At 36.0% G+C, this 19,471-nt stretch overlaps 1 protein-coding gene across 2 annotated transcripts in view; it reads right to left on the bottom strand.

Moving 5' to 3' along the window:
• LOC145686301 (ankyrin repeat domain-containing protein 13C) overlaps nt 1–19,471 on the bottom strand; it is a 234,923-nt gene that overhangs the window by 178,525 nt on the left and 36,927 nt on the right. The window contains exon 3 of one of the 2 annotated variants that reach the window (XM_081759446.1): nt 10,056–10,160. In XM_081759446.1, coding sequence (XP_081615572.1) covers nt 10,056–10,160 — 105 coding nt within the window. Of the gene's footprint in view, nt 1–10,055; nt 10,175–19,471 lie in introns of both variants that reach the window. The other variant, XM_081759447.1, reaches the window with a different exon arrangement.

The following is a 19,471-nucleotide window of genomic DNA, read 5'->3' as shown; positions in this document are numbered from 1 at the left end:
CTCTCATGCCAGTTACTTATTAAATCATCTAAGCCCTACAGCTGGAAAGACTACGTACTGTTCGTTAGTAGTCGACATCTATGATTACTGTCTGGCGTCGTTTACGCTCAATCAATGGAAAACGTACTAGTACTAGTGTGCCTGCTCTAAAAGTAGATGGGATTCTGGAGACTAGCCCCACAGAAATAGCCAATATTTTGGGCCGCACTTTCTTCTATCTCTGAATCTGGAAAAAATTCTAACGAGTTTCGAATGGAACCCATTAAATTTTTGTAGCGCTAATACAGAGAATTAAAACATTTCATTCACGCTCTAAGTTCGATTCTGCCTTACGTGAGTCATCCAATACTACACCACGGATTGATCGCATCTCTTTTAAAGCTACATGAACTGACGCATTGACATAAAAACACAGGTACCTCCGGTTGAAGTGGATAGTTAAAATTTGGCATGCTTATAGCTTTAGGAAAGAACCCAACAGGGAAATTGTTAAAGTATATATACCATTTGTTTTTTCGTTTTAGGAGGTAAAAAGGGGATATGAAAAAAAATCCCTGTATATTTTTAAATGGACCTTTAAATGGACCTTATATTATATCTAAATTTTCGTTTTAGGAGGTAAAAAGGGGATATGAAAAAAAAATCCCTGTATATTTTTAAATGGACCTTATATTGGACATTGGAATAAAAACTCGGAATTTAGTACGCTTCTAGTTTTCTAGTAAACCTCCAAAAATAAAAATTCCCAAATTTAGTAGGATTTTAGGTGAACTGAAAATTCATGCCTCATGTTATATAAATCGGACACTACCTACACCCCATAATTATTAAGTATTTCCGGTAGGACTACAATGATGAAATTTGACGTGTTTGTAGCCTCTCGGAATTATCCCCCCTCCCCCCCCCCAAAAAAAAATACTGCCAAACATGAATACTTTTAGTTTCTAAGGGGTCTAAGCAGAAGAAGAAAAAATTGCCTTTATTAATTAAATGGGGTTATTTTTCTATGAAAACCTTAAATTTAGCGATTTCAAATTGGAATAGAAACTAGAAACTTGGTATGCTCGTAGGTTTAGAAGCAAAGGGTGAAATATAAAGTGCGATGCCATGGGCCGAGCAAACGCAGTCTGAGGGCGAAACCTCCAGATGGTCGAAGCTTACTAACGTCTTGTGATACGTTGCGCCATGTATCTCACAATACACAGTTTACATTATTGCAGCTATTCAGCCGTATATGGACAGAGGAGACTTCCCTACCTCAATGGCGTGAGGCTCTGGTACTTCCGATCTTAAAACTAGGGAAACCCACGACGAATGCCACGAACTACAAACCCATTGTTCTCACCAGTTACATCTTTAAGCTCTTTCAGCATGGTAAACTAGAGACTAGAGTGGTACTTAATATCAAAGTCTCCTGAGGAAATTTCAGTGCGACTGTCGCTCATTCCACGCACTACTTACAATCTCTTAAACTCGAAAGATAGATTCAAGGTGCCTTCTTTCATTGTCAGCAGCTTGTTGCTATATACTCTTTGATCTGAAAAATGCTTATGACAACATGGCGCTGCGGAATTTTAAAACGTCCGCCCGCATGACTGATCTTTGTGGCCTTATGGCTCAATTTTTAACAAATTTCCTTGACCAACGTTACTTTAAGGTGAGTGTAGAGTCTCTCAGAGCGATTCCTGCAGAAAATGGTATCCCACAAGCCAGTGTTCCTAGTGTTACACTGTTCGCTGTTGTCGTCAACTGTGTTCTAGCTAAGACCCAGGCTCCTGTCTGTGGTCTGCTGTACATTGACGATCTAGATGTTTATTGTCGCTCTAGATAACTTCGCGGTATCAGTCGAGAGTTTTAACTTACATTAAACGGTTTTGTTCACTGGTCCAACAAGAAAGGATTCCGATTCTTCGGTTTTCTGGACAGAAATTTCCGCGTGTGTACTCCTAACGACAACTAAGGTGGGCACTACACATTCGAATTCTTAAGTACTCTTCTCTCCTAGCTGTGAACTTATTTCGTACTTCCTCCCGCATCTATGATGCTGATAGCATTGTTTTATTGTGAATATACTGTAGTCTAATTCGGGCCACGTTACACTGTAATTGTATTGGTTATTTATCTGCTCTTACCTCTATACTGAAAAAAACCTGGCACTATTCATCACCTGGACATTCGACTAGCTGCTAGTTATTTTCGTACGTACTAGTTCCGTTGTTGACCTTTATGCAAAAGCAAACGAATTATTAGCCTACAGCGTGAAATACTTCCCAGCAATTATACAGTCCAGTACATTGTATTTCTGATCACCCCTCCAGGATCGGTTTCCAACATGTCCTCGAGATATATTCCCATGCATATGAGAGTCGTATTCCATACGAATTTATATGGCCATTTCTTTGTCTGCTACGTGTTCGCGCTTTTCCACCATAGCTGCTGACTCTATCAAGGCTTGACCTTCGATTGTTATCACATACTACACAACTCAAAAGTACCTAAGAATACCAGCAGAAGTTCAGAGCAAAAGTTGTTAGAACAGTACTCCAATTTTAATGTATTCTATACGGATGGTTCTAAAGTAAAATTCTGTAGGCTGTGTTTTCGTTACAGACGAGGAGAATTCGGAATTTAGTCTGTATTACTAGTCTAGGCATCGGGGCTTAGAAATTGAGTTCTAAGGGCAAATCATGTAACAATTTGACATCCGATATTTTTTCAATATTTACTCATCACCGATCACAAAAATGCCGGAAAACAGAAAAAACACCTCACGGGAGGGGAGGGGAGGGGAGAAAGCCGAAATTTTAGCCGTTTCTATTATTCACTATATCTCCGTAACCATTAGAGCTAAGGCATCCAAACTTTTTCCATTTTGTTTGTCTAATTGTCTTCTACAATTTAACTCTAGCACATTTTTTAGCTAAATATAATGGTTTTCTTATTATTTTCATTTTTACTCAGTATTGGTTGCGCGTGACATCAGTTTTTAGCCACAGATTTTTTACAAGAACGAATTCGGAAAAATGTTTCCTCTAAAAGTTTTTCGTCATTTTATGCTCTTTCAAAAAATGTATACTTATATTAGTGTAGGACTAATAGTGCCTAAGTTATAAGCGACTTTATTCTGTCGTGTGCGAAACTGATCACGGCGCGGCCCAAGAGTTACTTTTCCACAAACGGTAGATATCAACAGCTGATGATGATTAATATATATGTAATCCTGTGTGCCTGCAAGCATATTATCCTAATGATTAAGTCTGTTTATAATCTAATTTAAAATATCCATTTTTAATATCAATTGAGGGGCTATTCGGAAAATAGCCCTTGTCAAAACACAAAAATTCTCTGAAGAATGAAAAGAGAGCTTTCTCTAGTACACAGTATGAGAAACTGTGCAAATCTGTTTCTTTATACGTATCTCTGATATCTTCTAAAACATGCACAAACATGCAGCTTTCTATAGATTTTTTATTTTTCTGAAAAAAAAAAGAAAGAAAAAATTCCATAAGAGCTGTTCTTGCTACAAGTCCGATTTATATACTACAATGGTACTGAGCGAAACAGAACAGGAAACAGATTTCAAAACTGCCTTCAAGAAAGAATCAAGAACAATTTACCATCCACGTTTTTTAATTTTACCACCTTCCCCTCTTAATACTTATTGTAACGGTAAGAAAAAAAAAGCAAAAAATAAGATATGCCTAACACATTTTATAAATGATCAGTTTCTAAATAGTTAAATTTTATTTACAGAAGAAGCATTTACCTATTATTAAGATTGTATACAGTTACTATAATACAATAAATCTATAATAAGAAACGTAATAGAAAACAAAAAATATACTTAAGAAATTTCTACACGAGAGAACTAATTATTTGAAATCTAGAATTAGTTCTCAATCATGTTATATCACTCTTAAAGATGACGAAGATAATTCTGTCGCTTTTTCACCCACCACATTCGAACATCGATATGTCGCCTAAGACGTACCTGAAAGATCAAAAATAGTCCCCATCAACATCGACGACCTTCTGCCAACGTTCTGGTAGAACTTCGTGGGCTGTGAAGCGAAGAAAGTATCAAGTGCATTTTGCACCTCTACTGGGGATTTGAACTGACGTCCTCTAAGGTGATTGTCCAAGGAATGAAACAGATGATAATCAGATGGTGCAATGTCTGGAGAATATGGCGGATGCAATAGTGTTTCCCCATCCAAGGCGTAGAATGGTGTCCAGGGTAGCCACGTGTGGTTTAACGTTGTCCTGTAACAGGAAGACCCCTTTGCGATTCAGATTGCTAGCTCCAGAGCTTTGAATTTCTTGAACATGGCTTAACTGCTGACAGTTGCATTGATCCTCTGACCAGCTGGTAGCAGTTCCCGATGCACGATGTCGTGAGCAATCCACGAAACACACAGGAGGATTTTCTTCTGTTGCAGTACTGGTTTCGGCTGTTGTGGAACCGGTTCATGGAACGCTAACCAATGATAACGGCCCCGTGCAATTTCGTACGAGACATACTTCTCATGATGTCAACAACCTGTACAAAAATGGCTCCTTCCTCAGACCAGACAGCAAGGAAATACAGGTGTCTGCTCGCGTTGTCTTCTGGATGGGAGTCAAATCATGTGGAACATATCGACCCAACTTGTAGTGTTTCCCAAGTTGAAGGTGCTCCCGAGTGGTTTCTCCACTTACACTGAATTCTAGTCCCAGTTCCTCACATGCCTGGCCACTGTTGGCCCCAATTGCTGCCTGAAGATCTTCATTTTGTACATATGTTGGTCTTCCATCAACTACATTGGTCTGTGTTGGTCTTCGAGTGTTTCGTCACTGTCCTTAAGCTTGTTAAACCACCACTGCATTGTCTGTGTAGTCACGACACCCTCACCAAAGGCCTGGCATATCTTCCACCCCACTGCAGCGGCGTTTGATTCCAGTTTGAACTCGTACAGCATACACGCCCTTATGACACTCTGTGGAGATTCCATGTTCATTCTGTCCTTACGCAAGTTCACGCTGTAGCTGAACTATCACAACAAAACAGTATGCGGGATATACACACACCAATGACTGACCTTCGCCTTATCTACATTCACATTCAACTCATGGTGTGAGGGCCAATTGAACACAGACCTCCACGCAAAACGACAAAACTTTCCTGGTTACCCTTATATCTCGAAAAAGGTAAAGAAATTTGTGATGTCTTTAATGCATCATTCAGTCTTCTTCATCACTCTGTTCATTAACTGATATTGAATTTTTACACTCGCTGAGTGTTCCAATGACAACTACTCATTGAAATGCACAAAAACCGCGATTCTTACATTTGCATTTCATACACACTCAAGTTCTGACAGCTACACATGGTAAGTTCTAAACAAGCCTTGGGAATATCTTCGAGTGTTTTCAAAACTGGTTTTCAGAATTTGGTCCTCCAAGTACCACCCGGGATCTTCTGGCCTTGGTAAATCAATCTCTCACTTATCAGCACTTCCCAAATTGCTGTTTGGTAATGGGATATCTTTATATCTTGTTTCAGAGCATCACTAGTTGGAGATAATTTCTCCAGGCTGCATTTTCCTAAAAGTAGGAGCCTAGCTTCATCATAAATCTACGCATTAGCCTTGAGGAGCTTTGTGAAAAACAGTTCTGTAGATTCAATAGCGTTTGCTGATAAAGGAATCTGTCCTAAGGAAAATAAAAGGTCACATTTTTCTGATATAAGTAAGTAGGCAGTTCTAGATCTTTGATGTTCCAACTGGATATGACGTTATATCGCAGCCAAGTGGAGTGTGATAAGACATGACCTCTCTTCTCATTCTTAGATAACGGGTGGCAAAGGTGGTGAACTGGAATAAATCTTCTTGTCTTTGAAATCCCACCATTATGTACATTTCTTTACAAAAAATTCTGGCATAATGCTGTATCAACAGCAGGAAAACATCGGTGTCTCCACACATCACAACAAATCTTTCTGAATTGTGATTCACAGCATCAAGTATCATCCTAGAATCTGATTCTTCATGCTTCCCTTGAAGATTTTGAACTTCGATCTCGAAGTTTGACTTAACAGTCTTCTGATCTTTAAAACTATCAGAAAGAACAACAGAGTTCTGAAGACGATAATTCCAGCAATACATTATCTATTTATGGTCTACTTACTCAGAGAACTGTGACCTTTTATTTTCTCTAGAACAGATTCCTTTATCAGTAAACGCTATTGAATCTGAAGAACTGTTTTTCACAAAGCTCCTCAAGGTTAATGTGAAGATCTGTGATGGAGCTAGGCTCCTACTTTTAAGAAAATTAAGCCTGGAGAGATACCTCCAACTAGTGATGCTCTGAAACAAAATATAAAGAGATCTCAGTACCAGACAGCAATTTGGGAAACGCTAATAAGTGTAAGATTATCTACCAAAGCCAGAAGACTCTGGATGGTACTTGGAGGACCAAATTCTGAGACCAGTTCTGAAAACACTAGCAGATATTCCCAAGACATCTTTAGAGATTACCATGTGTAGCTGTCAGAAACTTGAGTGTTTAAATTTGAAATACAAATGTGAGAATCACGGTTTCTTGTGCACTCCAATGTGCGGTTGTCCGAGCGAGTATAAAAAGTCAACATCAGTTAATGAACAGAGTGATGAAGACTGAATGATGCATTAAAGACATCACAAATTTCTTTATCTTTTTAGGATATAAGAGTGGCATAACATTATTAAGAACTAATTCCAGAAATCAAACAATTTGTTTTCTTGTGTAGAGATTTCCTTAGCATGTCGTTTCCTTCTATTACGTTTATTATTATAGATTTACTGCACTATAGCAACTGTACACAATCTTAATAATAGGCAAGTACCGGTACTTCTTCAGTAAATAAAATTTAACAGTTTAAAAACTGATCATTTATAAAATGTATTAGCACATCTTACTTTTGCTTTTTTCTTACTGTTACAGTAAGTTTTAAGAGGGAAAGGTATCAGAGACACGTATAAAGAAACAGATTTGCAGAGTTTCTTATACTCTGTACTAGAGAAAGCTCTTTTTTTTTTATTCTTCAGAGAAATTTTCTTTTGACAAGGGTTATTTTCCGAATAGCCCCTCAATTGATATTAAAAATGGATATTTTTAATTAGATTACAGACAGACTTAATCTTTAGGATATATACTTTCAGGCACACAGGATTACATATTTAATAATCATCATCAGCTGCTAATATCTACTGTTTGTGGGAAGGTAACTCTTGGGCCGCGCCGTGATCAGTTTCGCACATGACAGAATAAAGTCGCTTATAACTCAGGCACTATTAGTCCTACACTAATATAAGTATACATTTTTTGAAAGAGCATAAAATGACGAAAAGCTTTTAGAGGAAACATTTATCCGAATTCGATCTTGTAAAGAATCTGTGGCTAAAAAACTGATGTCACGCGCAACCAATACTGAATAAAAATGAAAATAACAAGAAAACCATTATATTTAGCTCACAAATGTACTAGAGTTAAATTGTAGAAGACAATTAGACAAACAAAATGGAAAAAGTTTGGATGCTTTAGCTCCAATGGTTACGGAGATATAGTGAATAATAGAAACGGCTAAAATTTCGGCTTTCTCCCCTCCCCTCCCGTGAGGTGCTTTTTCTGTTTTCCGGCATTTTTGTGATCACTGATGGGTATATATTCGAAAAATATCGGATGCCAAATTATTACATGATTTGCCTTTAAAGTCGAAAAGGAGAGCACCTTTGGCAAGCTGATGCCTAGACTATACCTGTGTTTAGTATTTACTGCCGAACTAACGTCAATACGTCGTCAGTTAAACTTGCTCTCGATCACGAGCTTTAGTTTTCGCGGCATCGTATGTATATCTGCACTGACTCACAAAGCGTTGTTATAAGTTCCCAGAATGTCATTATTAAACATTTTCTACTGCCAGAAATTCTTGGGAGATGGCAACAGCAACAAAACTGTCATCACTGTCAGCTGAGTGCCGGCACACGTCGACATTAGGGAAAGAGCGTGCTGACACAGCAGCCAAGAACAGCGCAATGACATGTGTAGCAGTAATGCACTCTTTCCTGAGTCTATCCGAATATACTTCGTCTAAAGAATGCCTTTCATTGCAAAGCGGATTGAAACCAGGCCAACGACAATAAACTCCACTCAATAAAATCTATTTTGGGCAATTGGCAGATGTCGTGGCGTAAAATTTGCCAAGATAATGTGATTCTTATACACTTGCATATCAGACACACACACTTCATTCATATTTATTACGTGACACTAGCAGTCCGTACTGTGACGATTGTATCTTCCCATTGAGTATTCACCATACTGTAGAATGTCCAGAATATGAGACCTTAAGAGAACGTTTAGGGCAACCTAAAGATCTTAATCAAGTTTTAGCAGATAATGCTGTATTCTAATAACCGTATTCTCACTTTTGAGTTGAGTTGAGTTGATTTTGAGTTTAACGTCCCGTTCAGCAGCGAGGCTATATGAGACGTGGACCTACTGATTAACGTGGAATCCGAACCACATGAGCTCCCGCCGGGAATCGAACCCGGGCCTCCCACGCCAAAGGCGCGTACGCTAACCGCTTAGCCACGGAGAAGCTCGTATTCTCATTTTTATTCGTGAGATTGGGATAGTTAACGCGCTCAGAAGTTTTCTTTTTAAATATTCCTGATATGTGTTACTATTACTGCTATTTTTTATTTATTTTCTAATTGCATATTTTATATTTTGTTATTTATCCTTTTAGGTTTTACACCTTCCAGTTGAATTTTATTGCTATTAGACTTGCAACTATGCTATGCGTAAGTGTCGAAAGTCCTATTTGGCTGTGTCCGTTTGTCCGTCCGTCTATTGACAGGCATCAGAACAAAAACGGCAAGGATATCGAGATGCGTTCTTTTCTGCATTCGATTCAGCGCGTCAAGAATGGGTTCCATCTCGTTCATTAACCCTCTATTCAAACTAGAAGTGTTTCAAATTAATAATTTTCAGTTTCAACATTTAACGCCATACAATAAAAATGGTATTAGACAGACGACAAGAGTTTTCTGCAATCGATTCAGGATCTCAAAACAACGTATCATTATAATTCACAATATTCTTCCGAAACCGAAAGTAATTGAAATTTACTACTTCCAGTTTCAATACTGATTTCCATAGAGCAAAAACAGTACGAAAAACAGTTTTCTGTATTCGATTCAGCGTCCGAAAAATAAGTTCCTTTTCCTCCGCTAATCTTCTATTCAAACCGTGATTCATATTAACCATTTCCGGTTTCACCGTTTATCCCCATAGAACAAAAATGGTGACAAGCTGTTTTCCGCAATCGATGCTGGGTCTAACAAGAACGTATCCCTCCACAACACGCAACATTCTATCGAAACCGGAAGTGGCTGAAATTTACTACTTGTGGCTTTAATACTGATTTCTATAGAGCAAAAACGGAGAGAAGTGTTTTAGTAGTAGATTCAGCATCTAAAGAATAGGTTCCATCTCATCCGTTAAACCACTATTTAAACCAGAAGTAGTTCAAATTAACTATTTCCGATTATCTTAAGGGAGACAAATAGCTTCGCTGCTTTATCTGACTTTAGTTTAGCGTTCTTTTTAGCAGTGACGTATGAGATGTGGACCTGCAGCTTCACATAGGATAGGACCCACATGAGCTCCTGCCGGAAAAGAACTCCCGCGCCAAAGGCGTGTGTGCTATCCACATAGCCTCGATGGAGCTTAGCCTCGCTCCTGATGTCCCAATTGAACACTGAGTAATTAATTAATCAAGCATGCTACTGTACATGCGCGCAATCTCATCAGTATTGCCAGCTCCACTAAATAAACCATGTCTTTTTGGTGGGAGAGGGAAACTCTCCTGCTCTTCAATGCTTTCTATATTTCAAGAAGCAACATTTAAAGTTTTAAAATTCTTTTTAATAGTTTTCTGCGAAACAAAAAAAAAATCAATGCAAATTATACTTTGAAAGCTACCAGATAAATAATTTTATACATTTCATACATAATAAACTTTATATACGTACTGGTCTGCCGATCTCCGTAGCTGACAGCTTCCGCCAAGGGACTCCATCCAGCCATATTTTTTACCTTTACTGGCGCTCCATGAGCCAAAAGTAGATGGACACATTCTACGAAACAGAGACTATTTATCAACTCGTTTATATTAATGAATATCAACAAAAAGAGATATTAAGAGTAGTATGTGAATGACTGAAAAAAAATCACAATTTCACGTAAAATACGAATAAACCATAGCACAGAGGAGCATCTATTGCCATCTGCTAGCTATATCCCCTTACTACAAATAATAAGGCTAGTGGAGTTCCGTTCACTCATTCTTCAAGCAGTACGACATGGAATCAAATGGTGACTGAAATGTCAATGTCACTAAAACAACTTGCAGTAATTGAATGTTTGACAGGGGAAAAATTAATCCTAGTGAAACTCATCGCAATTTATCAATTGTCTACTTGGTGTTTCTAATTTGTCACAGTTTATACAGAATCGTCTAAACACTGGCCATGGACTTCAACTAAATCACGTAATTCTTACCGTGCCTTGACGATGCCACAAATGGTAGCACATTCCCACCATCTACTTACCTACTGCCATATACTCATCTATATATTAACTGCTTGAGGAACGCCAACAAAAACGTTCAGAGCAGAGTTGCGTCACTGTTTCACTATTGTCGACTGACAACAAGCGAAATCTTATTTATCAGATTTGTTATTGATATCATTGTGCAATTTAATGTCGCTAAAGATTTGTGCGATTATTTAAATGAAGAACAAAGATTAACAATCTTAAAGTGATTTTGCACACCCTTTATTCAGAAGTTTCCCATTACAATGAAGTTAGAATTGCGTGCATATTTGAAACAGGAGATCTTTAGCTTTGTATTTGATGAAGAATTGAATTCTTTCGAGAATCAGCAGTTACTGATGCGACAGGCGCAGTAAGGTGATAAGACCTACTGCTAGTCAACAATCTCATCGAGTGATCCCTCTGTTCTCTTTTCGATGCACTCATCGTACCTCGACCAGAGTTTCCTCATTATAAACAGCTTTAAACGTTGTTAGGATTTACCTTTTTTGCTGCTAAAAATTCGACCACTTCGTTTTGTTTTAGCTGCATTCACATAGCTAACACACTTGACTCAATTCAGAGGCTTAGATATACTCACTCAGAGAATTCAACTATATAGTAATCTTGACAGGACTGGGATCGCATGAATTAACAAATGTTGTTGGGAGTTTTCAAAAAAGATTGGGTTGGAATGCAAAGATCGAAGACTCATAAGACATATATGAATCAACAAGTACGTGTTAGAAGAGGAAATAACAGAGCAAAGTGCAATTGGAAGGAGAGTTTGACAGGGATCTGTCTCTCACAAACGTTATTTAATACTTATCTACAAGAGATAGCGAAAAAACGAGCCTACATAATGAAAACGGCGTTTTGGTAGGAGTTATAATGATTAGGTTTTGCGGATGATATGGTGCTTATCGCGGAATCTGAAAATAAAATCAATAAGACGTTAGAAACTTTAAGGAAAGGCTGTAAAGAATATGAGATGAAAATAAATGTTAAAAAGACACAAAGCTACGCTGATTAAAATGAAGCAGTTAATGTCAAATATAGAAGTAGGAGAGAAAATAGAACAGGTAACAAGTTTCGATATCTGGGTAGTATTATTAGTGATGATATGAAGTGCGAACGTGAAATAAAAGCAAAGAAGCCTTTAGGAGGCCTTTAGGAGGAAAAATGTCTATTTTGTGGGATCTTGAATAAAAAGTTGAGAAAAAAGTAATAAAATATTTCGTGTGAAGTGTTGTACTGTATGGGGCAGAAACATGGACATTACGCAGAAGTGATTAGAAACGACTGGAAGCTTTCGGAATTTATATGTGGAGCAGAATGGAATCAGTTGGGTCGAAGGAAAAACGAATGAGAGGGTGTTAGAAATTGTGAGGAGAAAAATGAAATAAAATGATTTTTTTCAGTTTGACGTCTAGCGATTATGTCCGTTAGAAGATTAGGGAGACGGATGATTAAAACAAGTGAAAGATGATGAAGAAATCGGTGGAATGAGAATGTAGAAGGAAACAGGAGTACTCCGAGAAAACCCAGGAACACATGTGGAAAAAGAGAACAATTTTAAATCTAATTGAAAAGAGGAAGAGAACCTGGTTGGGGCATCGGCTAAGAATTACCTACATCAGTACATTAAGGCAATGGAAGGGAAAGCTATCAACTGAACGAGGTTGTTTCTGCTACTTTTGAAGATGCCAACCGGATACCTGTTTCACTCGAGGTGGTTGCCAATAATCATGGAACCGAACTATCACAAGGAGAAGAATTATTACTCATCTGGACGCTCCCAAGTATTCAAGAACAGATCAGCCTGAGGTCAAGATATTGAAGACAATACAAAGAATAGTAGGGAAAAAAACTGTTAAGTTGTCTTCAGCTGATCCAAATGAATCATTCAAAACAACTGTGCATTCAAAAACACAAAAACTATTCAATATATATTACCAAAATTCTCGTAGTTTGAGTGGTAAAGTGAATTATTTCTTTTGTGGAGTATTATCAAATAATTATGATTTGATTGCAATTACGGAAACTTGGAACAACGAATTATATTATGACTCTGAACTATTTGATAACAGCCACATAGTTTTAAGGCAACATACCATCACAACTGCCACATCAAATGGTAGGGGGTGGGATTCCTATCTCTGCTTTGCTCAAATACTGTATGTGCTTACAGAGGTGATAACAATTGTGATTTTCGTTAGTGAAAGTAAGCACAGGGGAGAAAACACTATCTATTTTTGTAGTATACTTCCCATCTGAATCTAACATTGAGTGTTACGATGAATTGTTTATTCTAACTGTACTCAAGGACCTCGATTTTTCTGGTTGCTGACTTCAACTTCTCAAATATGTCAGAAGTGGGGTCAGTAGAGAATCATATCCTTTACTTAAAGAAGATATGCTCCCATTGTAATAAACATCAAACAACAATCAACACCAAAAGTAAAGCAGAAGAGTAACATATCCGGATACAACTTTAAAAAAGCTAAATTTTTAAAACTGTATCAAGAACTTTCGTTGGTAGACTGGGAATGCTTTAAAAAAGTATAATCATATTAACAATTCAGCGAGATTTTTTTATGATACTATCTATAGCAGATTTGATAGAAATAGTCCGCCTGAAATGAGATCATGTTATAAATATCCTTGATGCTTCACAAAGAAAATTATTCAAAAACTCAAAACGAAAGCGAAGTATCATAGCAAGTATAACTTACTAAACTTACCAATTCAATGAACTTCTATACAAAATTTGACGAACTGCGAAAGGACATTAAGAAAGACATCAAGGCAGCTTATAATTCACTTACCCAAAATTTGGAAGAAAATATTAACAATAATCCTAAAGAACTTTGGAATTACTTAAAAGTAGGACACAACATCTCCCCGGGCGCACATTAAAGTTTGAAGGGTGGTACCTTCATCATAATGACGACATAGCTAATACCTTTACTCGCCTCTTCTTTTACTTCGCCTCTGTATTTGTGCCCTCTTCATAAGACCCGAATGGTGTGACTATGGCAAACATCTTATCAAGTAACGAGAATGGAATCCTAGACACGATGTGTGTTAATGAAATTTATTTACACGAAATTGAAACAGCAATAAAAAACTTAAAGTTCAGAACAGTTGTAGGATCTGATGAGATACCCTCGTATATAATCAAAGACTGTATTGATATATTTAAATACACTCTATGGATTGCTTTCAACTTCTCGTTACTCTCGTTACTCTGTCGAAAGTCTTCCTTGCTACATAGAAATCCTCGTTAATCTGCCAGATATCTAAATCTAATAATAAATGTGAAATTATTAATTTTAGATCCATATAAATTTTATGTACTTTTGCGAAAGTATTTGAACATGTATTGTATAAACGAATTATTGATCATATTAAACCAGCAATTTCAACGTATCAACATATCTTTGTTACTCGTAAACCAAAAAACTAATCTAGCAATAATTACTGACTTTATAGCTAACTTGCTAGATGATGGATGCCAATTGATGTAATATATATTGACCTGGAGAAGGCTTTCGAGAGAGTAAGTCAGAAAATACTGTTAAACAAACTATTCATTATTTTTCTTCAGCCCTCGCCAAATTCTTCGCATCATATCTAAGTAAACGTAAGCACACAGTTGTCTATAAAGAATTTAAATCCGACTAGTATTTTGGGTTATCAGAAGTAAAACAAGGCTTCAAACTAGGCCCTTTACTGTTTGTATTATTTATCAATGATCTTCCAGATTACAGACTCAACAGTGAAAAACTACTGTTCGTTGATGGTGTCAAAATATACACCAAGATGAAATCTGTGTATGATTGTCTTGATTTACAACACGACTTAGAGAGTATTACAAACTGGTTTTCAGTCAATAAACTTGTAAACATAAACATATGTAACGTATTATCGTTCAGCAGAAACAAAAATACTCTTAAATATGATTATAAGCTTAGTAATACTTCTATAAATAGACCTAATAAAGTTAAAGATCTAGGTGTTACATCTGACTCGAAATTAAAAGTTCATTACACACAAAGAAAATGTTACTCATGATACTTTTCAATTATTAGGATTCATAGTTGGAAGTCGTAAGGACTTCAGTAACACTGAAACACTCATAGAAATGTATTACTCATATGTACGCTTCAAGTTGGAATATAATGTTGTAATTTGGAACCCCACCCAACAAAAGTATCGACAACAAATTAAAAATGTTCCATCAACAAATTTATCCCTCACTTGAAAACCAGAGTACACTGGTGAACAATTTTAATATTTACTCACTAGAACAAAGGTGTAATATTGTCCATCTGGTACTCCTCCAATAAATTCGAGTGCTCAAACTTTATATCACCATTAAACCTATATGTTCCTTCAGTTAGAACTAGAACTAATAGTACAGGTCTCTTCTATTGCAAAGAGACTAGGACCAACATAAAGCTGAAGTCATTAAACTTGAGAATATATTTAATGTCAATAATCTACAACAAATTATGTCAAAAATATGATAAAAATTGATAGTAAGACTATTCATGGCTTTGGATTGATTATTTTAACAAAAGAGACACTGACCAAAGCTTAAAACCCTGTTTGTACATGCCATATACAAACATGTTAAGGAGACAAATCACGGAATTAATTGGGATAAGACGGAAGTATTGGAGATGGAGAAAAGAATGATAATAAGGAAGTGGAAAGAAGCAGATTGGATAAAGAAGGTAGGAAGAGATAAACTGATGAACTGGACAGGGGGCTTACCTATTAATGAATTATGGCAAGGAAGTTTGAATAGCATAGAGAAAAAGAAAATAAATAAATAAATAAAAAAAAGACCCTTATAAGAACCAAAAATGAAGGAACGTGATTAGTTGGAAAGTGAAAACGAAAACTTATAGGATTGGCTGAAGGCATCAGTAAATAGGAAGAAAAAAAAATAATAATAATAATAATAAAAATAAAAAAATATAAATAAATAAAAATAAAAAAGTACAACAATAACTATACATATGTCTGTTAAAAGAATTTAAACTTTTTCATAATAATGACTATATATATGACGGTTAAATAATTTAAACTTTGTCATAACAATATTTACATACATGTCTGTATTTTCATTTATTTTCGATAGTGTCTGAAGAAGGATATGCTAGATATCCGAAACAGTTACAAATTATAATTTAAAATAAAGTGGGTTTTAAGCTTTGGTCAGTGTCTCTTTTGTTAAAAAAAAATTGATAGATGCACAATGTGTTGTAAGTCACTAAAAAAAACTGATAAAAATATATTGTAATATTTCAACACTCTAATTGGGCATTTTCTGCTGTGTTGATAAATAAATAAATATCATGAGATAAATGAATAAATAGCTAGAGGATATAGTGGCAGGAAAGAAAAGGAGAGGCGAAGGCGGCTACAATTGATGAACGCTTTTAAAACAGAAAAATCGTACGTGAAGAAGATAATGTTAGTTTACGACCATTGGAGCATGGAAATTTCTCAGTTGCGGCCAGTGACATGCCAATGATGGAAGAACACTTATGATAATAATGTATGGAAGATACGAACCCTGTGCAACAATCAATCTAAAATTTATCTTAGCCTCCGAAAACATTAAAGTTTAGCGGCAAGTTTAACATTTTAGCCTCATAAAAGTTTTATTCAATTTTATGTAAGAAAACAATTACTCTATGACTAATTTTTATGACAGACAAAGACATTATTTTTATTAACAACTTCAAGTAAAGATTGATCTAAGGCTTAAAATAAACAAGAATACATATATATTAGGATCTGGATTAGGAATCAGATTTATGGCTTTGGGTGATATGATGAATCTCGGCAGGTTTGTAGTAGTGAAATATAACTATCAGATGGCAATAGGTGACTCTCTCTATTCTATTTTCTTTTCATATTATGTGATATTGTGCATTCTTTCAGACGACCCAGGTAGTAATCAAATATTATGAAACAAGCATTTTACAGTTTATAATAATAATAATAATAATAATAATAATAATAATAATAATAATAATAATAATAATAATAATAATAATAATAATAATAATTTCTATGATCTACATACATCATTAACGAGTTGGCAGACTAGAACAGACAAAATCAGTTTGTTATACAGGGTATCTACTAAAATTCCAAAATGAAATTTCGTCACTTTTTCGTGACCTTTTCTTTACCAAATCACAAAATTTCCTAACATTTTCAAGAGCGAATTTGGGTGCGAATTAGGCCGAATTTTCATCCATGCGATAGAAACGTACTTTGCTTGCGATTTGGTAGCGTCTAAAGCCGACCAGACATTTTTGGTGGTGAATTTTGACGTTTCATAGAACAACATTTTCCAATCTGTACTTACATTTGTACAGTTAAAAAAAATCGTGACCCAAAAGCTAAATTTCGTGACTTTTTCGTGACTTTCATGACCGTTTTCTGATTTCGTGACTTTTTAGTGACTTTCGTGACCGATAGACACCCTGTTATATCACAGTATTGCGAGCGATGATGATAGTTAATGAGAAAAGCACAAAGGCTAATATTCTCTGCAAAAGATATATATATAGTATTCTTCTACATGTAACAAGTAGCGCTTTCGGAAGTAACCTCTTCCTTCATCGGCTTGCTTAAAATTCAAAAGAATTTAAAACATGAAGAATTTGGAAGGGGTAGCAACGCATCTTAGAGATTATAAACATCATATCGCGGAGTCATGTTTAATTGAAAAAGCAGAAGCAGCAACGGAACGAAACATCAAAGAATCATATTCATCCATAGAGAGAGATCTATATTTAGATAGAGAAGAAATAAATATTATTAGAGAAGATTTATATATCTTTTCACTGTATACTTTCACCATCTGGAAAGCAAAAAACAGTGAACAGCAGTGTGCAATAACAATCAGTGTCATTCCCATGTGTTTAATTTTTTGACAGAAGATTTGTTTTTTATATTTCTTAACCTTTTTTACCCTTTCAAATTCTCCTTCGTGTTTTAAGTCCTTTCGAATTTTAAGCAAGCCGATGAAGGAAGAGGTCACTTCCGAAAGCGCTACTTGTTACATGTAGAAGAATACTATATATGTCTTTTGAAGTGAGTATTAGCCTTTTTCCTTTTCTCATCAGTTTGTTATGTTCACAGTTGTTTCTACCAATACGTTTACTTAATTGTATTTTATTCAGTTGCCTGAGTTGGGCATATGCAAGCATTTATTTGAATAAAAAATAAACGAGGAAAACTAAAATAAAACTCGAATTTTAGTAAAAGATCTCCATTGTTGTCGACATGTTACTGCGCTCTGAAAGCATGCTCTCACCACGTCTAAACGAGGGCATGACCGTCACAGACGTGCGGATTTCTAACTTACAACTCATTAATCGTCATAGAGTTGAATAGAAAATGGATTCAGCTTTCTGATTCACCTTATTACCCATGTGATTTCAATTGTTTTGGTTCTACGATATCCAGTATAAAATGGCCTCGGAGCTGTATCTGGTGATTGTTAAGTAAATAAATAAAATAAATAAATAAATAAAACAACTGAAATCACACGGCTAATGGTAAGGTGAATCAGAAAGCTGAATCCACTTTTTTATTCAAACAAATGGAATAAATGGCAATTATGGAATTCGTTAGGTTGTGTGTCCACATCCAAGAGATAATATTATGATCAAGAAACCAACATCAGACTTTGACAGTCATACTTTGTCCGTCACAGTACAGCCGATAAAAGAAACCGTTGAAGTGCACGACTAGGACCAGAATCTTCTTTCTCCCAAGCCGCTACGCACACACCTTTTGTTGGTATGTTTCAGTCGAAGCACCCAAGACTTAGCGAGACCTACTTGGTTAAGTATACAGGGCCATTCAATTTTCATAAATGTTAAGTTCTATTTGATGATAGTGGATGATAGCGTTAACGAAGACTGCTCCCGAATGCCTCTTTCCGGGATTCAGTTTGATGATCTGAGAGTTTACAAGAACCCTATTTACAAAGCAATTTCCTCATGCTCATTATTTCTTATGAAGGATATTCTTCAGGACGTCACCTTCGGGGACAGGTTCTCATGAACTCCGAGATATCCTTTAACGATATCAGTTACTCTTTATATATTACTTTTTTCCAAAATCCTCTCAATAGTACATGGTGAGCACATTCATGACCTCCTTTGGTGTCAGTTTTATCTTCATGCAATTTCTTAACCTGAACTTGTATTCGTCCGAGTGGGATTTAAAAACTTGTCCCTTCTACAATCAAGTCTTGTTTGATTTCTTTTTGGTCCGGTTTGCTAAACCATAAGTGCAGAGAGCTAAGCACAGAGTGTAAGAGAAAGACGATTGCCTATCTCAGCGACGTAAATGTTTATGTTAAACAGTTAATCTACAACATTCATGTATATTGGACTCGGACAACCCAATAAAGTTAACTGTCTGAGGGTAAAATTGTGAAGTATGTACACTTCTCCAAAATATAATTGGGCACCTTAATTTTTATAAGTCCCTTAAAATTGTAGGTTTGGCAACAAAGCATCCGAAGTACAAGAGGAAGTCATAAAAAAAATAGACTTCCGGACACAGCTCACAGTTCACTGACTGAAATACTCAGCTTCTTTTTTGTTACTTAATGTAATCATACTTTTAGAACAAAATATTACTTGCCAAACGAAAAAAAAAAATGGTTGTAGGTAAAACACACACACACTTTGAGACCACAAAATCGATTTTAAAAAAAGAGAGAGATGTTAAGAAGTTTGTTATCTATCCATACAACTGGAGGAAAATTTCGTAGCTATTTCGATAGCCATGCGGCTCGTTTCTTTGT

The sequence above is a fragment of the Thermobia domestica genome, chromosome 5 (genome assembly GCF_964235325.1).
Source record: "Thermobia domestica chromosome 5, izTheDome1.hap1.1, whole genome shotgun sequence".
Taxonomy (NCBI): Eukaryota; Metazoa; Arthropoda; class Insecta; order Zygentoma; family Lepismatidae; genus Thermobia; species Thermobia domestica.
Note: the sequence above shows the minus strand (reverse complement) of the source record. Positions and strands in the feature narration are given on the sequence as shown.